The sequence below is a fragment of the Monodelphis domestica genome, chromosome 4 (assembly GCF_027887165.1).
Source record: "Monodelphis domestica isolate mMonDom1 chromosome 4, mMonDom1.pri, whole genome shotgun sequence".
Classification (NCBI taxonomy): domain Eukaryota; kingdom Metazoa; phylum Chordata; class Mammalia; order Didelphimorphia; family Didelphidae; genus Monodelphis; species Monodelphis domestica.
The window spans coordinates 323,126,025-323,148,191 of NC_077230.1; the positions used below are offsets into that span (position 1 = coordinate 323,126,025).

The 22,167-nt window shown below is 35.5% G+C and overlaps 1 protein-coding gene across 4 annotated transcripts in view; it reads right to left on the reverse strand.

Annotated features, from left to right (window-relative positions):
- The window catches only part of LRCH1 (leucine rich repeats and calponin homology domain containing 1), a 217,736-nt gene that overhangs the window by 21,066 nt on the left and 174,503 nt on the right, over nucleotides 1-22,167 (reverse strand). For 2 of the 4 annotated variants that reach the window (XM_007495432.3, XM_003341352.4), the window contains exons 16-19: nucleotides 18,771-18,875; nucleotides 8,380-8,489; nucleotides 5,751-5,888; nucleotides 1,196-1,273 (exon numbers count right to left, since the gene is read on the reverse strand). In XM_007495432.3, the coding sequence (XP_007495494.1) occupies nucleotides 1,196-1,273; nucleotides 5,751-5,888; nucleotides 8,380-8,489; nucleotides 18,771-18,875 (431 nt within the window). The remainder of the gene's footprint in view (nucleotides 1-1,195; nucleotides 1,274-5,750; nucleotides 5,889-8,379; nucleotides 8,490-18,770; nucleotides 18,876-22,167) is intronic. The other 2 variants (XM_003341353.4, XM_001378971.4) reach the window with 1 other exon arrangement.

The following is a 22,167-nucleotide window of genomic DNA, read 5'->3' on the forward strand; positions in this document are numbered from 1 at the left end:
CCTTGCAAGCCCATAACAGAATCATCTTAATGGATATGTGTATATTCCCACACATTCAAAACCATGAGTGTATATTGTATATGCAATAATTACACTGTGTACATATACACCCCTATCCATATGCTGATACATTTCATTAAATTGATTGTTAGATATTCATATTCAGATCAAAGGAGGTCAAAATCTAGGTCATAATGTAAAGATTATAACCTAATTCAAAGAAATTACAGGCTTCTTAAAAATTTAAGAGTCTCCCTGGGCTGTTTTGCTAGTCCTTTTCTTTTCTTCAAAATACAGGTAGCATTAAACAGCTGAACAAATTTAGCAATAGACTCCCACTGTTGGGCACAGTTACATTGTGGGCAGACACTTAAGAACTGAATTGTGTGCTGGACCTTTAGAACCTGTGTTTAGAACCTCCAGAGGTGAGGATAAGATCCACAGGGTACAATACTGTATGCCTTTCCACATTATCTACCTCCCATCACCAACTCCCTGATTCTTTCTCTTCTTTTTTCTCCTTGATTCTAGGTGTTATGCAGAATCACTTTGTGCTGCCCCATATTAAACTCTTCCCAATTTGCATCTGAAAAGCAATACACCAAGAACTGTCTAGAAATCTGACAAGCGGGGAGGTGCTGAATGGCTGGGGGAGGAGGAATAGAAAGTAGCCTCATCCAGGTTCCCTCCAATTTCGTCTATTTCTAAACTTTATACATCTCCAACCTATGCATCCCTAGAAAACCCAATTCCAGAGGCCAATTTACATTGCTTGTGAACCTGGGGAAATCAGTAAAATTTCCTTTCTTCTAATGATCCTCCCTTGGGAAAACCAATTGTGGTTCATTTCAGAAAAACAATGATATCTCAATTTATGCTTATGGAATTGGACAATAAACTCACTTAAAGCATTTCTTCCCTTTTCCCTCAAGTTTAGAAGTCTATGTTTTCTTTGAAAAACGTATAGGAACAATTTTCTTCACCTTCATTCTAAAATGAGTAACATTCCCAAAAGACGTTTTTAATGGTATTTCTTCATAAAGTTTTATCCTACAAACTCAGTGTTATTCTTCTAGAAAGCTTCAAACTGGAAAATGATTCTACAAGGAGCCTGTTTTTATAAATATTATGTTTTCAACTGTGAAATGGATACACTAAACAAACTGATGGTCTTTTGGACCAAGTTAAGAATTACCTCTGGAACTCCTAATTTTCGGCATGCATCCAGAAAGTTTTCTACATTTCTTCTGCATTTGGCCATGCTGAGTTTGGGCTGCAAATGTAGAAATAATGTGTTATTAAGGGAAAAAAAAAACAGCCCGAACATATTACAGGCTAAATTTTACATGCCAACTAAGCTACTTCCCATCAAAGCCTATGGCTTAATTATACAAGCTACATAAAAGTAAACAGTATTAAGAGTTGTGGGAAATTCTTTACTAAACCCAGAATCACTCAAAACTGGTTTGAGGGTAACACAAGACATGAACAGCAGGCATATTCCAGACGTGGCATTTTCAGTTGTAATTAGAAAGTTTTAAATGCCCTTTTTTTAAAAAATGCCCATATTATTATGTTTTAATGTTAGATTTCAGGTTTAATGCTGCTCTTTGGAAAAGAATGACACTCCTAATTCCATGTTTTAAAGTTCTAAACCAAATAACATACACACCACACACATATCTACATGCACCTATTTTATATGTATGTTTATATAAGGTATTATTGGGGGTCTTCATGTGGCTAGTAAAGCAAGAAGAAGGCCATAGAACAATTTAGTTTGGGGGTTTTAATCAAATTATTCCAATATCAGGAAGTAGTTTGATAAGGCAGACTATTCCTCAAAGCAGGGCCTTCAATGGGATTCTAAAAACTTATTTTCCAAGTTCTGTTCTGCTCTGTTTTTATTCCATAAATAGGAAGTTGCTACATGTGATTACAACATGCCTGGAAGAAAAGTGTAGTCATCTGACAGGTGACAGCAGAGTTTGATGTCATTTTGCCAGAACCTGTAAGAGGCAAACTCTGTCCACACACCCAGAATTACAGGGCTGGAAGGGACACCAGAGAGTCCCTAAGCCTAATTCTCATCTCTGGCAAGGGGACTCCTCACCTTTTTCTAAAGTCCTTAAGTAATGTGGAACCTTCTGCATCCAAAGCAGACCATTCCATTTTGAGATTCTCCTAATTGTTAGCAACTTCCTCCTTTTTTTCAAGAGTAAGCACTTCTTTCTTCTTTGTTCCTAGTAGAATGTGTCTAATCCCTCTTCCATATTACAGACCTCAGAAATTTGGAGGACTGCCGTAGCCAAAATGAACTCAAATCGCTTAAAAGTAGCAATGAGACTGAGCAAGTCCCTCAACCCCTCTGAACCTCAGTTGGCATGTCTATAAAAGAAGCATCAATAAAATAAAACTTCTACAGCATTTTGTAAACCTGGAGGTACCATATATATTTTTATTATTGGAAATAAATAAACCAGGAGGCTGAAGCTGGTGAACTGCTTGGATGTTTTGAGTTAATTGTATGTAATGAGGTCAGTTAAGCAGGTCTACACTAAATCTGATACTAATATAGTGAGTCCTGGACTCTGGAGGGACACCATGTGAACTAAGGAGGAGAAGTGAATCAACCCAGGCCAGAAGTGAAGCAGGTCACAGTTTTTATGATAATCAATAATGGCATTGGGTATGAGTGGTTGCTGTACTTCCAGCCTGGGCAAGATAAATCTCTCAATCTCTCAATCTCTCTCTCTCTCTCTCTCTCTCTCTCTCTCTCTCTCTCTCTCTCTCTCTCTCTCTCTCAATCTCAATCTCTCTCTCTCTCACACATAAGGGAATGAAAATATCAATGGAAAATGGGAAGGGGGCAGCTGGGTGGCTCAGTGGATTAAGAGCCAGGCCTAGAGATGGGAGGTCCTGGGTTCAAATATGACCTCAGACACTTCCCAGCTGTGACCCTGGGAAAGTGACTTAACCCCCATTACCTAGCACTTACCACTCTTCTACCCTGGAACCAATACACAGTATTGATTCCAAGATGGAAGGTAAGGGTTAAAAAAAAAAAGAAAATGGGAGGAATGGATTTAATTTTGAAAAAATTAGGCTATTCTAGGATACATTTGCTTCAATTTAATTTATTGCTATGCAAATGGCAGTACTTGAAATTAAAATTCAGGTTTTGAATCACATTAGCAAAGAAAAATGGTGAAAATATATTACATCATATCATACTTTTAAAAAAGTATTTCAAATGCACCGCTTTAATGGAGTAGGATTGCCACTGATATTACTATGATGGAGAATAAAGTGAGAGTATATTTAGAAAAAAAAGTTGTATCTAAGATATAATATGGACCTTATTTGTATTTTAAAATCATTGCATTAATAAGACATAGGCTATGTCATAAAGTTTTAAAAAATTAAACATTAAAAACAAATCAATGAACATGTGGAATGGGTTATATTTTGCTTTGTTCAATATTTTAAACAACTACTAGAAACAAGATACAGATGGCATTATCAAATTTGTGGATGAGTTGGGATTAGAAAAAAGAGCACTATGTCCACAGCCTATAAACTCACAGGGAAAGGAACCAACTCTTGTCTAAAGTTTATATCTCTTTCTATTACTAGATCCAGAATTAGGAATTCTTATACATAAGAAAAATGCTTTTAGGGGAAGGGACCCTGGTAGTAAGGCATACAGTATATAGTCTGATGGCAGAGACAGATGACTTAGAAAAAGAAGAGATCTAAACTCCTCAGAGAAGAAGGGATGAAGGCACTTAGAAGGGTCCTAAGAATGGAAGCCTAGGAATAGTCCCTGACACCTAGTAGCAGGGGTCAGTGGAAGGTTATAGGGTGAGGGCTGGAGATCTCTGTGTATTTTCATATGACTTCTAGCTAAAACCTCCTATCATTCCTCTAATTAGATGAGAACTCTCTGAAGTCAGAGGCCTTCTTGTTCTTCTATTTGTATCCCTAAGCCTTGGCACAAAGTGGGTGCATATAAATACTATTACAACCCATTTTACTGTGTTATCATTCATTAATGCTAATAATTACACAAAATGAAATGGAGGGAAAAATCTTGGCCACATTTCAGGTGCTAAAACTTCAGTTCTAAGGTCTTAATTTATCTACAGAACTGTAGTATGGCATTTCTACCTGGATGTCCCATTAGCCTCTTCATCTTGAAATATCCCAAACAGACCAGACCTTGTCTTCTCTCCTAATAAATGTATCTACTCCTCCACACTCCTATTTTTTCATTGGGGGGGCAGTTAACCCAGATCATAGCCTTAAAGTTAACCACATCCATTCCTTCTTCTTCAGCCCTCATTATCTAATCAGTAACCAAATTCTGTTATATCTACCATCACTAAAAGCTCAGATCTTCAGTGATTCCTGGATACTTCTAGGATAAAATACCCAAACTAGCCTGAAATTTAAAGTCTTCCACAATCTTGTCCCGACCTACCTTTCTAGCCTTTCCAGATTTCACATCATTTCCCTTCAGGACTCTGTTTTTCAGCTAAACTGGAATATGAGCTAGTTAATTCCTTTTCTTGCCTTTAGGCATTTATAGGTGTCTTCCGTGCCTACAAATTTTGTTCCCTGTATCTTCCTGTTTTTTTGGAATCCGTATTTTCCTTTGAGGCTCAGGGTAGATGCTGCTGCGAAACCTTCATTTGATGGCATTCTCTTTCTTCTCAAATTAACTTGTATTTATTTGTCTGTATATCTGTTGTATCTCCCCAATAGAAAGTAAGTTCCCTGAGAACAGACTCTTTTTTTTTTTATTCCTATTTTCCTGGAGCTAGACCTTTACCACTCAATGCTTGAATTATTGCGAAAGTCTGCTGGTGGGTCTTCATGCTTCAAGTCTCTCCCAACTAAAGTCAATCTTCCATTCAGATGCCAAAACGATCTTCCTATAATACAGGTCTTACCCTACTGTCTTTTATTCAATAAATTACTCCAGTGGCTCCCAATTATCTCAAATACCAAATTCTTTTCTTGGATTTTTAAAAGACTTTCATAATCTGATCCCTTCTTACCTTTCCAGGCTTCTTACATCCTATTTCCTTCTATGTGCTCTTTTTTTTTTAAACTTTACTTTCTGTCTTAGAACCAACACTATTGTATTGGTTCCAAGGTATAAGAGTGGTAAGGGCTAGGCAATGGGGATTAAGTGACTTGCCCAGAGTCACACAGCTATGAAGTATCTGAAGCCATATTTGAAAGCAGGACCTCCTGTCTCTAGGCCTGACTCTCTGGACACTGAGCTACCCAGTTGCCTCCTCCAGGTATTCTGGTTTCCTTTATTTTCTCAAACAAGACATACCATCTCAGCTCTGGACATTTTCTCTAGCTGAACCCTATACCTGGAATGCTCTCTTTCCTCATCTCTACCTTCTGTTTTTTCTGGCTTCCTCTGAGAAATCTTTCCCAGTCTTTCTTATTCTTGGTGCCACTCCTCTGAGACTGACCTTAATTTATCCTGGATATATTCTGTTTATGTACAGCTATTTGGATGTTTTCTTTCATTAGTCTGTGAGCTCCATGAGAGTAGAAACTATTGTTTGCCTCTCTTTGTATACTCTGACTGTCTTGCATGTTAGGACGTCAATAATTTTAAATGTTTATTGACTGCTGAACTAAGAGAGCAATCAGAAAGTTGGCCATGGCATGCTTTATTAAATAATACTGAAGTGAGCTCATGCTGGTTAAAATTTTATACTTACCACTGCTGGTGAGGGGACATGAATACTTGCTACAGATCGCGGACGGATATGATTAACAAGGTGACAGAGGACCACGCCATCCATCAGAGCTGCTCCTAGGTCTTCATGTAAGCTGACCTTTAGTCTCATCTCAATGCTCTGTTGAGAAAAATGTGTTGTTATTGTTAATTACTTTTAAAAGTCACATTAACAAGGAGTTGGAAGGGGAAATATGTAGAATTGAGGTATTTAAATATTTCTACACAAATTTTATTCTGAGCAAAAACATGAAAATGTTTAACATTTTAGGTTTTTTAAATTATTAATTTTTATTTTATTTACTTATTTTTAATAATAATTAATATTAATACCAACATTTTAAAGGTTTAAAATATTCATATCATTAAAAATTATAAACAATAATCAAAAGACTACATTTCTTACTTAATCTCAAAGAAAAAAACTTGTACAGTGTTTGGACAGGCCATTCCTTCAGTCATGAAGACAGGCCCAAATGGTCTCTTAAGTTTCTAATTTCGAAGGGCAAAGGAAGAATTTATCTTTATTTAACAATCAACAAGTCATAGACTTGAAATTAACCACATACTCTTGTTTGAAGGGCCCAACTCAGAAGGCTGTCTGGTGCGCATCACTACATTTCCCACTGCAATCAAAAGGGAAACCAGACAGGGCTTAGATTCCCACTTGACCTCTAATTCAAAGAACCTTACAGTTTGGGCCAAATGAAGGTTCTTACAAACAGCAGTGATTAGAGAGTGAATCAAAGGTGGAAAACAGCTCCTTCATCTGCCCTCATGCCAAAGCCCAAACTTGCCATGTCAGACAGATGAGAGCCTGGAGTTTATTTTGGCCCTTTCCCTTTCAAAAATCCATGTTAGTGTCTAAATAAGCTCCTGCCTGGAAATTTTTCTTTTTCTCTTCTCAATGAGCTAAGCCCAGTGACTACTTTTATATAATGAACTTTTCTGTTCTTGAAGAGAATTACTTAAGTGTAACTTATTTGTCCAGTGAAGATAACCCCAATTCCTTTGGCCTCTTCCTATACATCCTTCTTTGCAGTTTGGGAATGAAAAGAGCTGTTTCCCAAATTTCCCCAAGTAATGCTCTGAAACTGGTTCTCTACAGTGAAGAAGCCTTAACTTATATTTTCCTCTCTCTAGGTTTTTGCTCATACTGGAATGCATGTTCCTGATTTCCATCACCTCCATTTCAGTCTAATGAAATCAAGACTTGAAAAGGCAAAAAATTAAACAAAAATAAATCTCAACATATTTTTATTTTAAAACAAATCATAAAGGCAGGTAGTAGGTGGTTCAGTGGATAGAGAACCAGGCCTGGATGAGAGGTCTTGGGTTCAGTTCTGGTCTTATACATGTCCTAGCTGTGTGACTCTGGGCAAGCCATTTAACCCCTTGACTATCCTTTAGTCCTCTGTAAAAATAAAAAATTTTAAAATATTATATTTTAAGAGATTTATTAATGATCATTAGAAGTAAAGAAATAAAAAGGTAACAAAATAAAAACCACATGCCCCTGGCTAATCTATCTGTTCAAAAAGCCTACTTACCACCACAGTTGCAACCCAAGAAACAAAGAGAGAGAAAGAGACCAGGAACTCCACTCAATATATCCTCCTGTCTACAGGAAGTACTTAACGAGAGGAAGTCAGTGGGCTCCTGGGAAATGCAGTTTTTAGGGTAACAGATTTCCAATTATACACCTCTTCTGCCTTGGGAACTGATATTTAGCATCGATTCTAAGATAGAAAGCTTCAAAAAAATAAATAAATAAGGCAAGCTACATAAATGATACCAGAGATCTATTTGACCTAGGATGGACACTAAGTTGTCATTTTCAAAGCTTTGCCCAGTTTAATTCTCCTCTCCTCTATGAAGTAATTAGTTACTCTGCCCTGGCAGCATCTTTCTGTCTGTCCTCTAACCACCTTCTGTTCCCTGTCCATACCACAATTTATCACACACTTCTTTGTCACATTTCATTTGGCTGTTTTCTATTTTATCTCCCCCAACATGATTATGCAGGGACTGCATTTCGTACAGCACCAGTTTACACTCTCATCACTCAGTGAATCTATCATTGATGAAGTGAATCAGTATAAAAACTTGAATGGTTTTTGGTATAAAGGAAGATAAACTGTCGTGACTTTTATGATACTATATTGTGAAAGTTTACATTTTCTTTTATTTCCTCCTCCCTCAAGACTGGAGGCTCTAGGACAATAATATGATTTTTCCTTGCTTTGCAAATGTGATGAATCTATACTTTTTGTGAAAATGACCTAGGATAGGGGGAAAGGTGTGGGTCACTGTTGGAATCCACTTTTTCTACTTTTCCAGTTGCTGTTTTCTCCTCTCATTTTCCCATGCCTTCCATTCAATATTTTTGCTTCCTCTTAACTGTCTCAGGGCATCAGCAAATGTCACATCTGCACAATGGTGGTGGGGAGGTAGATTAAATACTTTGCATGCTAAGATCTTGTTCATCTCTACACCTACAATCTCAGGGCCTGCGACCTGGAACATTCTACACCCAAGATAAGTCATAACACATAGCTGCTCACCGAAATACCCACAGTCCTGAATCCTCACGTCAGAGCCTCTTCACTTACCTCCCGGAGTTGCTCCACGAGCTCCTTCTCTTCTCTCATTTGTTCCATTTTCCTCCGAATTGTAAACTGAGGATCTATGGATTCCAAATTCCTCTGTGGTCTCATGAACACTGGAAAGGAAACAAAACAGATCCTTTATGGAGGGCTTCTCACATGTTGCCATTGGGGGTTCTTCAGGTGCCAAACAAACAAGACAAAGTTATTTATTTGCTATTGAAGTCACACATTTCCATCTTGAGAGCTCAAATTTTCTTTCACTCCCTCCCTATGAACTGAAGTCTCTCTAAGATGACTATATGATTTTCCATAATTTTACAGACATTTCATAAGAATGACCTAGGATAAGGGGAAAGCTTTGGGCTACTGCTAGAACCCATCTTTTGCCACTTTTCATCTGCCTTTCATTTTCACATGGGCTCCTTCTATTCCAAGATTCTGCTTCCACCAATGGCTTGAATTCTAGGTTTTATAGCCAGTCAGCATTATTTGTATTTAATCAATATGTTGTTTTAAATAAAAAGACAATGACGTTTATATTTTAAAGACTTAAAAATAAGCATAAACTAATGTTTTATTTGGCCCATACCTCTTGATATGTCTTTAAAATATTGTGATAGAAAACAATATATATTTTTTAATGTGTTGGGAAAGAACCTTGCCTTTTTGAGTGCAGATTACTAAAGATTCATTTCCTTCCCTTTGGTGAAGACCTGCAGAGGGTGTGTGTGTGTGTGTGTGTGTGTGTGTGTGTGTGTGTGTGTGTGTGTGTGTGTGTGTGTGTGTGTGTGTGTGTGTGGGTGTGTGTGTGTGGGTGTGGGTGTGTGTGTGTGTGTGTGTGTGTGTGTGTGTGTGTGTGTGTGTGTGTGTCCTGGGTTCAAATCCAGCCTCAGATACTTCTAGCTGTGTGACTCTGGGCAAGTCACTTAACTCCCCCAATTGCCTAGTTCCTACCACTCTTCTGCCTTGGAAACTATACTGAGTATTGACTCTAAGGTGGAAGGTAAGGATTAAAAAGAAGTGAGATGACCTTGGCTGTAACATAATGACTAGTTTCAAATATGACTGAAGAAGTATCATCTTATAGAAACTTTTTATTAAGGAACACTTTCAAAGAGAAAGTGTTGCCTCTGTGCTAGGTAAGTAACAAAACTTGCTTGCCTTGTTTTATCATGCCAGTTTAAATTCTCCTTTAGTATCCTAACACATAACAAATAACTTCTCTCTCTGATGATGCCTCTCTCTTGCCTTAGGGTCTCTCCCTTCAATAAATTCTCAGTTATTGGTATCAGCGTTCGTATGTTTGCCAGAGAAAGAGTGCCTGCCTCAGAGTTTAGGATCTTCATTGGGTGACACATCACTGAAAAGACTGATGTGTGTGTAGTTGGAAGATCCAAGATGTTCCCAATAATACCCACTCAGTCACTGACTCCTGTGCAGAGGAGGGCAAATCCCTCAGTCTCTCTCAACATTGGTTTCCAAAATGATAGGAAATATATTTGGTCTACCTCACAGGGCGGTGGTGTAAAAGTATAGTTTAATAATTACTCTTTCTTATAGTATCATCCTCTGCAAACAATAATAATGAAGAATGGTGACACAGAGAAAATAAAAAGCAAATGACTCATCTAAGATCACCCTGAATCTCAGAGATAAGCCAAATATTGGTCCAAACTTTATTAGGAACTTGGTATAATTTCTAAATGAATAAATGAGGTTTATACATGAATAAATAAGCTTGAGATAAGAAAGAGCTTTTTAATTTTTAATAATAAATCACCCTGAACAGTCACCAATGATTCTTTTTTTTTAATTTTATGGTATTTGGGGAGATTAATTTAATTAATTCCATTTAATTTGAATTTTGACATATGGAAGTTTGTGGATATTTTAAATTTAAAGTAAAACTTCAATTTTACTGTACTTAAATAATCATAACCCTCAAAAAAAACCAGTCCTATGGTTAAGTCAAGAAATTGTAGGGAAAGGCAATACCATAAAGAAACAAAAACAAATCAACAAAAATCAATTATTGCTTATGAAAATGACCAAGAAATTAGAAAAGCCAAATCAGAGAAACAGCACAAGAACAGTAAACTGGGATAAAGAATAACAGCAAAAGAAGGTAGAGAGGTTGAATTAAAGCTGAGCTAGGGCAAGAAAGGAAGATATTGATGGACAAGAGAAAACTGATGCATATTTTGACAAATTCTAGGAGATGGAAGGAAAAAAAGGGAAATATAGTCTAATCCTTAGTAACTTGGAATTTTCCTCTTTCTTAGTCTTACTGATGCTGGTTAACTATTGAAACTACTTTTCAAATGGTCAAGAATAATAGATATACCGCAAATGTCAAAAAGTACACTGAATTTAGCAAATTTCAAATACTAACTTATCCAAATAACAGTAAGATTCAAATGATGTTGGCTTTGGAGATAGACACGCTGATATATAAGGAGAGGATATGCCAATGAGCCGATTGGTTGTATGCCTTGGAGTAATTACTTAATCAGAGAAAGAAATCTTAAGGGAGCAAAATGCATGTTAAATTTGAACAAATTCAGAGGAAAAGGAAGTTTTCCACTTTAAACCAAGTTTATAAAGTTAGGTATTACTCAATTCGACCACAAGAGGGTGGTGCAGCAATATGGTTTACTGCAAAGTCCTCCGCTTTTCTGCAGGATACAATTAGTTGACAGATTGTTTTAATATCTCCAAGAGATTTTTTTAAATTGGGAAATTGTACACTGCCCAAGTAGGTGAGGATGAAGTTAAATGAATCCTGTACTTCTGTCTAACCCAAAATGAACATTTCAAAGACTCGGGTCTTATTAGGAGCACATGAGAGGGAGGAAATTAATGACATGGCATTTGAAATAATAATAAAAAAGATAATAGCTAGCATCTATATCATGCATATATGTGCCAGGTACTTTACAAATTTCATTTCATATGAACCTCACAACCATCCTGGTGCTATTAGTATCCATTTAATCACTGAGGAAAGTGAAGCAAACAGGTTAAGTGATCTGCACAAGGTCACAACGAATGAGAGAATGAGGCTCGACGTCAAGTCAGGTTTTCCTGACTGCCCGCCCAACAGCCTGTCTCTGGTGCCAATTAGCTGCCTAAGCATCTATCTTTGATTTCCAAGTATTAGTTTTCCTTTTCAACATCTTTCCATCATAATGATAACATGGGTCTTTTGGAAAATAAATCTCTGGGTGCAATGCCTACTTATTTGTTATATTGAAGATCATGCCACCATGTGGTTGTTTTTTTTTTTTCAAAAAATAGTAACTAGCATTTATATAGTGTAAAGTTTACAAAATACTTTGCATTTTTTATTTCAGGATTCTTAGAAAAATTCCGAGTTAGATATTATCCTCATTTTGTGGATGAGGAACTAAAGTTTAGAGAGGTTGAGTACATTTCCCAGGGTGATAGAGCTTGTGTTTGAAGAGGGTTCCTATCTCACATCTTCTGACTCTACATCTAACACTTTCAAATATTCATAAGGTTAGTAAAATTATAGTTGTAATAAATTAACTTTAGGCATATCATTCATTATCATGAGATACTTGAGAATAGAGAGTCAGTAGCTCTGAGAGAACAATACTAACTTTTGTATCTCATCTGTACTATACCCAGTGTGGAAAGTCTTTAGATAATTATGCTGCAATTTCCATACTTTACACTCTTTCATGATATGCGGATAACCCCATTGACAGCTCTGATCACAATGCTTTGTATATTTCTTTCAAATTATATTCAAATTATATAAAAATATAGTATTTTCCTTCAAATTATATATAAATAGTAAATAAAGAGTCCAAATTAGATCGAGGGCTTCAGAAAATTGGACTGTATAAGTCTCATTCATTGTACGTTTTAAGAACTTTATCAGGTCTGGGAATTATCTTTGATTTTTTCTTCTCACACCCTTCATATCTGATCAGTTGCCAAATCTCTCACATTTCATCGTTTCTCACTCAGTAGGGTCACCACCGTCTCAGTTCAGATCCTTGTGACCTTTCCTCTGGCTACTAAAATAGCTTTCTAATTGTTCTCCCTGCTTAGGGCTTCTCCTCTCTCTAGTTTTTCTCACGTTGCTGCTAACTTGATTTTCTTAAGTATGCAATAAACTCTCATGGAGCTCTAGTGTCTCTTGGATGAAATATAAAGGTCTCTGGCACGTAAACTCCATCAAAACCTAGCCACAACCTACCTTTTTAGTTTTATCATATATTATTCTGTTCTACATGCCCTTTGCCAAATTGACCTTACTGTGCCTTGCATGTCTCATCCTTTCTTCTCTCTCCTGGAGAAAGTCCAAGTTAACAAGGGAAGATATTCTTCCTGTGCATGGGGACATGTTTTTATCTCTCCATCTCAACTTACTTGGGCTATTCCCTCACACCTGGAATGTACTGCTTCTTCATCTTTGTCTATTGGAATTCTTTACTTTATTCAAGAAATAGCTCAACTAAGAAAGATTTCTTCCTTAATGAAGAGCATAACAATAGAAAGTGTGATAAGACTAAACTTCAGTTAAAGAATAATTTCAAATATAATATAGGATGTCTTTCCTAATCTCCCTTCACTGCTAGTGTCCTCTTCCCAAGTTACCTTGCAATGATTTTATGTTTTATATATAAATATAAATATATACACATATATAAATAATATAGTTTTATGTTTTCTCCCCAAAGGAATGGAAGTTCCTTGAGGGCAGAGGCTACTTGATTTTTGTCTTTGTAACTCTAAAAGTTCACATAGGAAGCATTTCATAAATGTCTGCTGATTAAATGATCTTTAGCAACTGTATCATATCATCACAAAATGATACTCAATAGCAAATTTATATATATAACTGCTGTTTAAAAAAATTTTAATATGCTGTTTTTAAAATCATGTCTGCTAAATTCAAATTTAAATTGCCTCTCCATTAGTTGAGTGATGAAGGGAAAGTTAATAAAAAATGAATACTTGTTATCACATAAAGTGCATAAAAATATCCTGAGTAAGAAAAGATTTATTTCTACTTAGAAACTAACTGGCCTAAAAGATGCATCTGTAAATCTGGGACCTAACATGTCATAGTTAATAACCTTACCCAAAGGATTAACTATATAGATGGAAAACAGCATTCTAAGAGTTCTCTCATCTGGGGAATCAATTTTTGTAGGCATATCCATATCCATACATTTTAGTGCTCAGAAGATTCATCCAAACTTCTAGGCAAATGAATTTTTTTTAGTAAGGACTTTGAACTTTGTATATGGATCTGAAAGCATTCAGTTTAGATCTAATTTCTTTGGAGCAAACATACTATAATTATACAAAGAATTAGGCTTGTTTTCAATTCCATGATTTAACCCTAAGTCTTATGTTTAAACAAACAAACAAACAAACAAACAAAAACCCTGCTTCTGTGACAGTAAGAAGGCTGCTTTTATTATTTTTTTTAATTCAAGTTTAAATACGAGATGCCCCTGCCTGTGTTGGTCAGAGAATCAGTAGTTTAAAAAAATACTGTATAATAGTTTTAATTGCTAGTTTTAAATGAGGGATGAGGAAGGTTCCCACCTTGGGAACCTTGAGTACCAAAAAGAAGAAAAAGGGTGGTTTTGGTTGGGCCCTGAGGGAAGATCCTGATCAGTTGGAAAGGAGCTATCCAAAATAGCAGTGAGCTGTTAGGAGGGAGTTTCCCCTTCAAAGAAAGATTTTCAAGAAAAAGCTAGAGATCTATTTGTTAAGGATGTTGGCAAAGGGGTCTCTAATTAGCCACAAAATGTACTAAATAGTGTCCTGAAGTTCCTTTGGACTCTTGAGACTCCAATGTTTATACCTTTGAAAGGGCTATCTACCAGACTGAAATTCTTCAGTCTTATCTCTTAGTATAAGCAGTATGTTCATAAATCAAGATTGTGCCATACTTGAGCACAAAATAATCACTTAAATAAGAAACTTCATAGCTGGCAAGACAGAAAAATGATTCAAAGGAGATAGGAAGATGCTTTCTTCTTGAAAGCAATGCAAAAAAAAAAAAAAGGAAAGTCATAGAATGGTATGAATCTTAAGAAACTGGGTAAAATGTCTAAGCCTCAAGAGTGTTCCAATGGAAAACTGAAGGATTGTTCTTTCCAAGGCATAGCTTTCCTCCTTCATCTGTCCCTTCATCCACTTCCTCCCATCATCTCCCACAGGAAATAGCTTTTAGAATTATATGAATTTAAATTCTTGTAGTTATCTAGCCAGAGCTATTATCCAGGTGGATGAATGACTATCACTTTTGGAGAAGAAAGTTTAGAAATACTGGAGTTTAAATAATAACAAAAAAGTGGAACTATTTTTTATATTTTATTATATATATATGTATAAATATATATATATAAAATATATATTTTATAGGTGCTAAGTACCTATAAAGGTCAGGCAACTTGTGAATTTACAAGGAGCAAAAAGGTGAGAACTTACTCAGTTTTTTTTTTCAGGTGTGAACTTAATCAAAAGTTTAAGCCTACTTAGGTGTGAATTAAGAATGGTCTGTCCTTTGGAAAACGTCTACTGTGATTGGTAGATGTGAAAACTTAGGGGAAGTGACATAGGAGAAAATTCCCTTTAAAAGGACATGAAAAGCTGAGAGAGGGGACTCTCTCTCGGGGACTGTCAGAAGAATCTCTCTCTGGAGATGGAGCTGGCTGAACTGATGTCTCTCTGAACACTAGAATTTTGCTTGGGACAAATCTTGTGGTGAGTGGATTGAAGACTGACTGATCTCTCTCTCTCTCTTAAAGCTGGCCTAAGCTGGCCTAGCCTTTTTTTTTTTAATCATTATTCCCTTTCTCTCTCTCTCTCTCTCTCTCTCTCTCTCTCTCTCTCTCTCTCTCTCTCTCTCTCTCTCTAATTCCTCATTTGTATTAATTAAAATCTCTATAAAACCCAGCTGACTTGGGTATATTTCATATTTGGGAATTTTCCCCTGGAGACCACTTTATATTTTGATTTAAAACAATATTGAAACCATATTTCTGCGGTCACAATTTAAGCCAAACATTCTTTTATCTGCCACAGTTTATAACTCCCACTATTTTAATCACTACAATGTTGTACTCCCCATTAGGCTATCAGTTCCTAAAATGCAAGCTATATTTTTCATTTTAGATTTCCAATGACTAGCATATCTTTTACAGAGAGAGACTCTTCTTATTGCTGTGCTGAGTTTGTTGATTTGTTGAAAGAGAAGCATGAATGCAAAGGAGAATTTAGGTTTAAAATGAGAAAGGATTGGCAACATTAGTAAAAACAACAAAGATGTGAAGAGTAAAAATGAAAGAAAAGTTTATCTTTATGGCAAGCTGAGTAGCCACATTTGAGTGACAGACAGCTAGAGGTAAGAGTGGATAAAGGAGGAAGATATCATGAAAGAAGATTCAGAGAGTAATATGCAGTTTGCTTTGTTTTCATTTTGATGAAACAGTAGATACATTGAGGATAGCTGAATTTTCTTAGCATTTAGATCCCATTAATATTATGGGTTAGCAGTGTGCCCTTGATTTATGGTAGAAACCAACACTGATCCTTGTTGCTTGTGATAAGATATTTATCTAAAAAATACACAAGAAGATGTATCTGCACATTGCAGTGCAAAATACAGTTCATGAAGGACTGACATCAAGATTAATTTGGATATCAGCCCAAATATTTAGCAAGGATATTTTAGAACATAAATGGGTCCCTTCCATGAGACATTTTTCAGATGAATGGTGAATAGCAGTAAAATGTCACCTAATAAAACATCAAGCTATTTTATGTCACTGAATAACTAAAAAAAATCCTTCATTATTCCTGCTAAGTACATTGAGATAGGCATCTTTAAAAAATGATTTGATACTAAAATGATAAATGAGCAAATGTAAAAGTTTTCTTTTTGGATAAAAATTGTAGATTGCTTTGTTTTTTAGCAGAATTCTGCTGAGTCTGATTTAAAATGAAGCAACATGCTATAGGACCTTGCTCCCAGTGAGCAATCAGTGTCTGTTGACTATTCCTACTGAAAGCACATTGGTGAGTCTGAAGTCCTAATTTCTAGTCTTGATTCAGTTATCATGTAACCTAAGGCAAACTCCCTGGGAATCAACTTCTTATTTATGAAAAAATAGAGTTGCATTAAATGATCTGCAAAATTCTTTCCAACATTGAACTACTATAAGTTGAATTCCAGTAACATAGCAACTTCATATCTCTAATTTCTAATTCCTTTAATCAACATTGGATTTTTAATTGAACAATTCTGCTTTCTGAACCTCGCAATTTTAAGTGCTCTTTTAAAGGAAGAGGTTAGCAAGAAAGTTTACAGCTAATCTTTTTCAACTGTCCATAGAAAAGATAGGAGTTTTGCATCTGTCAGATTTTAGAAGAATGACTTCAAAAGTGGTTTTTATTGTGGAGTTTTAAAATTCCTTTTGAATAGTACCAAACCTTCCTTCTTCTCCCACAAAAGTCATCTCACTATTCCACATATGGGACTAATCTATATATTTAAGAGGATATACTTATTCAGGGAGAAATATATCCTGCAGGATATCTTCCCTTTGTATTGGCAAAGTGTTTACATATTTTTAATCTAACACTCTCCCACCCCCATATAAATTATAACCTTTTAATCATCTAAAATATCTTTAATAATCTTTCTCATCTTAACCATCAGCTTACTCCCAAAGAAATTCAAATATGAACAGTATTTGCATGCTTATTCCATGACTTTCTTTTCTTCTCTTTGTCTCTGACATACAATAGGCATCAAAATAAAAGATATCTATATTAACACTGGATGGCAAGTTTATATTCTTGAAAAGCCAATGACATCATATTGCTAAATATTTAGAGTTAAGATGGATAGATAATCCATTTTCATCATAATCCCTGTCCTTTGTAAAGAAAAACCATAGAGAATCATGGAATCTCTTAAATGAATCTAGCACTTGGGTCTTCTGAGAAAGCTATTTAGAAGTCATAATTGAACTGACACTTCCTCAAATGATGAAGAGTCAAAGTTGAACAGGCAGTTTTCAGAGGAGGAAATCCAAGGGTAATATGAGAAAATGCTTTTAACTATTATTAAGTATAGAGGTCTACATTAAAACAACTCAGGTAATATCTTATAGGCATCATATTTGGCTAAGATGATAAGAAAAATGGAAAATGACAAATTTGGGGAGAATGTGAGAAAATAAGTACATTAATGCACTATTAGTGGAGCTGTGAATCACTATGGAAAGCAATTTGGAACTACAAGCAAAAAGTAATTTAAACAGCACACACTCTTTGATGCAACAATACTTCTATTAGATCTAAACTCCAAAGAGGTCAAAGAAAGAGGGAAATGATCCATATGTACAAAAATATTTATAGCAGCTCTTTATATGGCAACAGAGAATTGGAAACTTAGAGGGTACCCATCAATTGTGGAATGTCTGAATAAGTTATGATATATATGAACGTGATGGAATTTTATAATGCTGTAAGAAACAGGGAAAGATTTTAGAAAGAAGCTTTAGATTTAGAAATATTTAGAAAGAAGCCCGGAAAGGTCTTTAGAAAAACTTGGGAAGACCTGAATGAACTGATGCAGAGTGAAGTGAGCAGAATCAGGAGAACAATATTGTAAAGATAATCAACTTTGAAAAACTTAATAATTCTGAGAAATACATTGACCAATTGCAATTTCAAGAGCTCATGATTAAATATACTATTCAGCTCTGGATAGACAACTGATGGACTCAGAATGTAGACTGAAGCTTGTTTCCTTCTTTTATCCTTTCCTTCTTTTATACACCCACACACACCCACACACATATATACATTTGTTATGGGTTCTATTTTTCTTGCTTTCTCAATGGGTGGGGAGGTAAAAAGGGAAGGGTGAGAATTTAGAACTGAAAAAATATATCTTCTTTATTATCTAACACAGAGAAGGAGCTTAAAAGATATCTGTTGAATGGGTTAAAAAATGGAAATGATTTAAAAATCCCCTACATGTAGAGAAAGCATAGGTTTATATATACTCAGATTTCTTTCAGAGCACAAAACCCAGATCCTTGCAAATTTAAAGACAATTAGGAAAATACTAGGGGTGAAATTATTCTATAGGTTATTTTATTTAAATGTCCAGGATTTTTACTTGGTTAAATTGTATTTGAAAACATGCTATAGAACATTTAATATGCACTTTTCATGATTCTGATCCTTAACCTCCAGCATTTTCTCTTTTCACAAGCATGCATCTGAATAGGCTGTATTTTTAGCTGCCATGAGGTCCAAGTTAAATACTCAGTATGTTCACTGGCATGTTAATGTACGATTGAACAAATATATACAAAACCACCTACCATTGTCACTGTCTCCTTCTGATGGAATATTGTAGCTATAGTTGTCCCATGTTTGTGCCTGTGTAAGTTTGTTGAAGGAGATAGGAGGAAGAGTGAGGGATGGGTCTGCAGGAGAGGAGCGAGAGAATTGGTCCACATATAGTTGCATAGGGACCAGGAAAAACCAAAGGGGCAGCAGCATTTCATAAATGGCATTAGGAATGCATGGAAATGAAAAGGATTTAATTTATATGACATTAATTAAAATGTATAATATTGGAGGAGGAAGATGAAAGATGGTACATGAAATAAAAAGAATGAATAAAAACTGTGTGTTAGTAATTACCATAGATTTTTACATGCAGTTAATATTGTTAACATTACCATAAATCTACAGCATTAGAGCAGATATCTTCATCAAGAGTAAGGTGCAAGAAAAAGTACCCATAGATTATATACCAACAAGCCAAAGGATGCATTTATCAGAAGTCGTCCCCAAAACTTGATGCTTGCAGAAGAGAAAACATGAGCCCCACAAAAACTAGTTATGTGGTATAGTACCTGTGTCCAGGTGATTATCACCCCCCCAAAATTTACTTACAAGAGCAGTATTAATAACACACAGAAATTCTACGAGGTAATATGTTACTTGACTTTTCCAAAATAAGACAATATTGAAATACAAGTTATTTGTGAGTTAATCATTTGGCAACTAAGAAAATAATTTTGTCTTATTCATCTACATACTTGATTCATGTGATAAATAGCATTCAAAGTTTTTATTTTAGGGGCCATGGGAAACTATTGGATCAAAAAAAGAGGTGTGGTCTTAGTGACAAATCTATTTGGTTGCATGGCATCTTTAAATATACATTCAAGATAGGGGACAGCTAGATGGCTCAGTGGATTGAGAGCCAAGTCCAGAGACGAGAGGTCCTGGATTCAAATCTTCATTCAGACACTTCCTAGCTATGTGATTCTGGGTAAGTTACTTAATCCTTAATGCCTAGTCTTTACTGCTCTACAGTATTGATTCTAAGATGGAAGGTAAGGGTTTTAAGAAGAAAAATATGTATACACACATACATACACAAGATGTAAAGAAAAGTGTCTTGGGGAAAAACAGTAGGACCAAAAGAAGAATTCAGGTACCACTAAAATTCATTGATTCTTGACAACACTTTAGCCTCTGAGAAACCTTATTTAAACTCTATTGCCAATCCTGAGAGAATAAAATGGTTTAATTAAACAATAAAAATCTACATGTAGTCCAAAGGTGTGTGCATCAAATTTTAATTTATGCTTCCTTGAAGATTAGGTAGTAGCTTGGAAAAAAACCATCTGATGTAATTAAAAATAAGACTAAGTATGCTGAAAAAACTCATTATGAGAGATTCAGTTGTGCCACCTGGTACTATTCCTCAGGATGGAAGGTAGCATTACGTATAGAAATTAAATGCCTTGGGGTTTTGACAATTCTCATGCTTTCTGAATAAACTATTATGAACTCTAGAATACAGAGAGATTCAAAAATCCAAGGGAAAATTGTCATGTCTGTATATCGTTTCAGATTGATAAATGTCTTATTCGTGTTTTATCAATACAAAGATTTTGAAATGGGTGGTAGGTTTAGTATTTTAGGTCCTTCTTAAATCTGTTCAGTGAGAATTTTAAAGAGCCAAAAAAATCAAATCATTTAAAAAGCAATCTGCTAGATAGGAAGTTAGTTAACATAGTAGGCAGGGCACAAAAGAGAAAGTCTATTGTAAAGGCATGGGTGCCATCTAATATTTCATCCTTCAAATACAGAGAATAAATATGGACTCATCATCGAAAGACCAAAAAATGTGCACTGGTTTTTTTCAGGGTGGGACTGGGTTTTCATTCATCTTCTGACCCTTCCCTATCCAGCCTCTCTAGTAACTATGGGCACGCATTGTAAAACAGTAGACTGAGGCATAGATTTGGTCTATGTCCATGGAAGTGGTCCCACATAGCTTACAAGCCTCTATCCTCAGCCTCAAATAGCATAATGCTTTAAGCACCTGAACTACCATATAGTTTATTCTCTCTATATACAATTATTACTATTATATACAGATACATATGTGTATGTATATTCATTTCAGGGCTATAAAACACCTGAGAAATTCTTGGCACATTTCAGTTTGAGAAAATGGCTTTGCTTTGTAGGGCACATATGCAGAGTGCAATAATATTACACTTAGCCATATGTTACCCACCCATCCTTCAACATACCCCAGAAAGAAGGGATTTTCAAGTCCAAAAATTGTAATCATTTTCTGCAAAATAAATTTTGTTAAAAATCATATCTGATCCTTATCTATGGGTACTTTTCTTTTAAAAAGCAAATTACTTCTATGACTTCTGAAATTCTGAATATTAAAAGAAGCTTCTACTAGCTGTTTACTGGTATTTGATTAAAAGCATTTAGAGTTAGTGTTTTTGTTCTAAAATCCAAGGAAACAAGAATATCAGTGAAATTTTAAATAGACTAGAAAAGAGGGTGTAATTTTGGAAATTTATATTAACAGAGAAACTAATAGTATTGACTTACTACTGACAAGTTCTACTCATATGAGTGGATCATTTCTCCTGCATATAGCTGTAATTTATTCATGTGACTATTCTGGTATTAAACAAAGCACTCCATTCAATCATTTTCCTAAAGACAAAGGGATCTCACTGAATTTCTCTTCAGGCTGCAAGGCTCTGCTATAACAAGCTCCCCTTCCACAAGTCCTAGGAAATGGACTATTGGAGGGAGTCCAAAACAGACTTTTGTCATGCAGAGTTCTGTAATGAGGGAGCTGTCATGGTGCAAATGTAACTATGGCATCATTACTCTTTTTCTTTAGTGTATGAAATATAAATATTTACTGAAAGTCACTTTGCTATGGGGTCCCAAAGAAGCCATCCAAACAAGTCCTGCCCTAAAAATAAATCGTTAACACCCAACAAATACAAAAAAGAAGAGAGGGGAAGCCTTGGTAAAAGACTTTCTCTATCCTATCTGGGGCTTTAAATGCCAACATTAAGTTTATTACAAATCCCTGAGAGAAGAGGAAAGCATTATACCTCCTTTAATATGTTAGGTTATTTCTAGTGGGTATTATCATATAGTAAATATCCTGGCCGGTTATTTCTTCCCCTTGTTCTCTTATTTCGCGTGTTTGCTACACTATTTGAAAATGAGAGGGGGCAAAAAAACAAATAAAAATGCTCATTCACTAAAAATACAATGGCCTAAAATCTGCAATTCCAAAAGCTTACCTTTATTACTAATGAGAATATTAATGCCCAATAATACACATTTCAAAGCCTAAAGGGAAACAATTGAGCTCTTTACCCATAATATGTGAGAATGAATTTAGTTTGTTTTGAATAGGGAATGTGC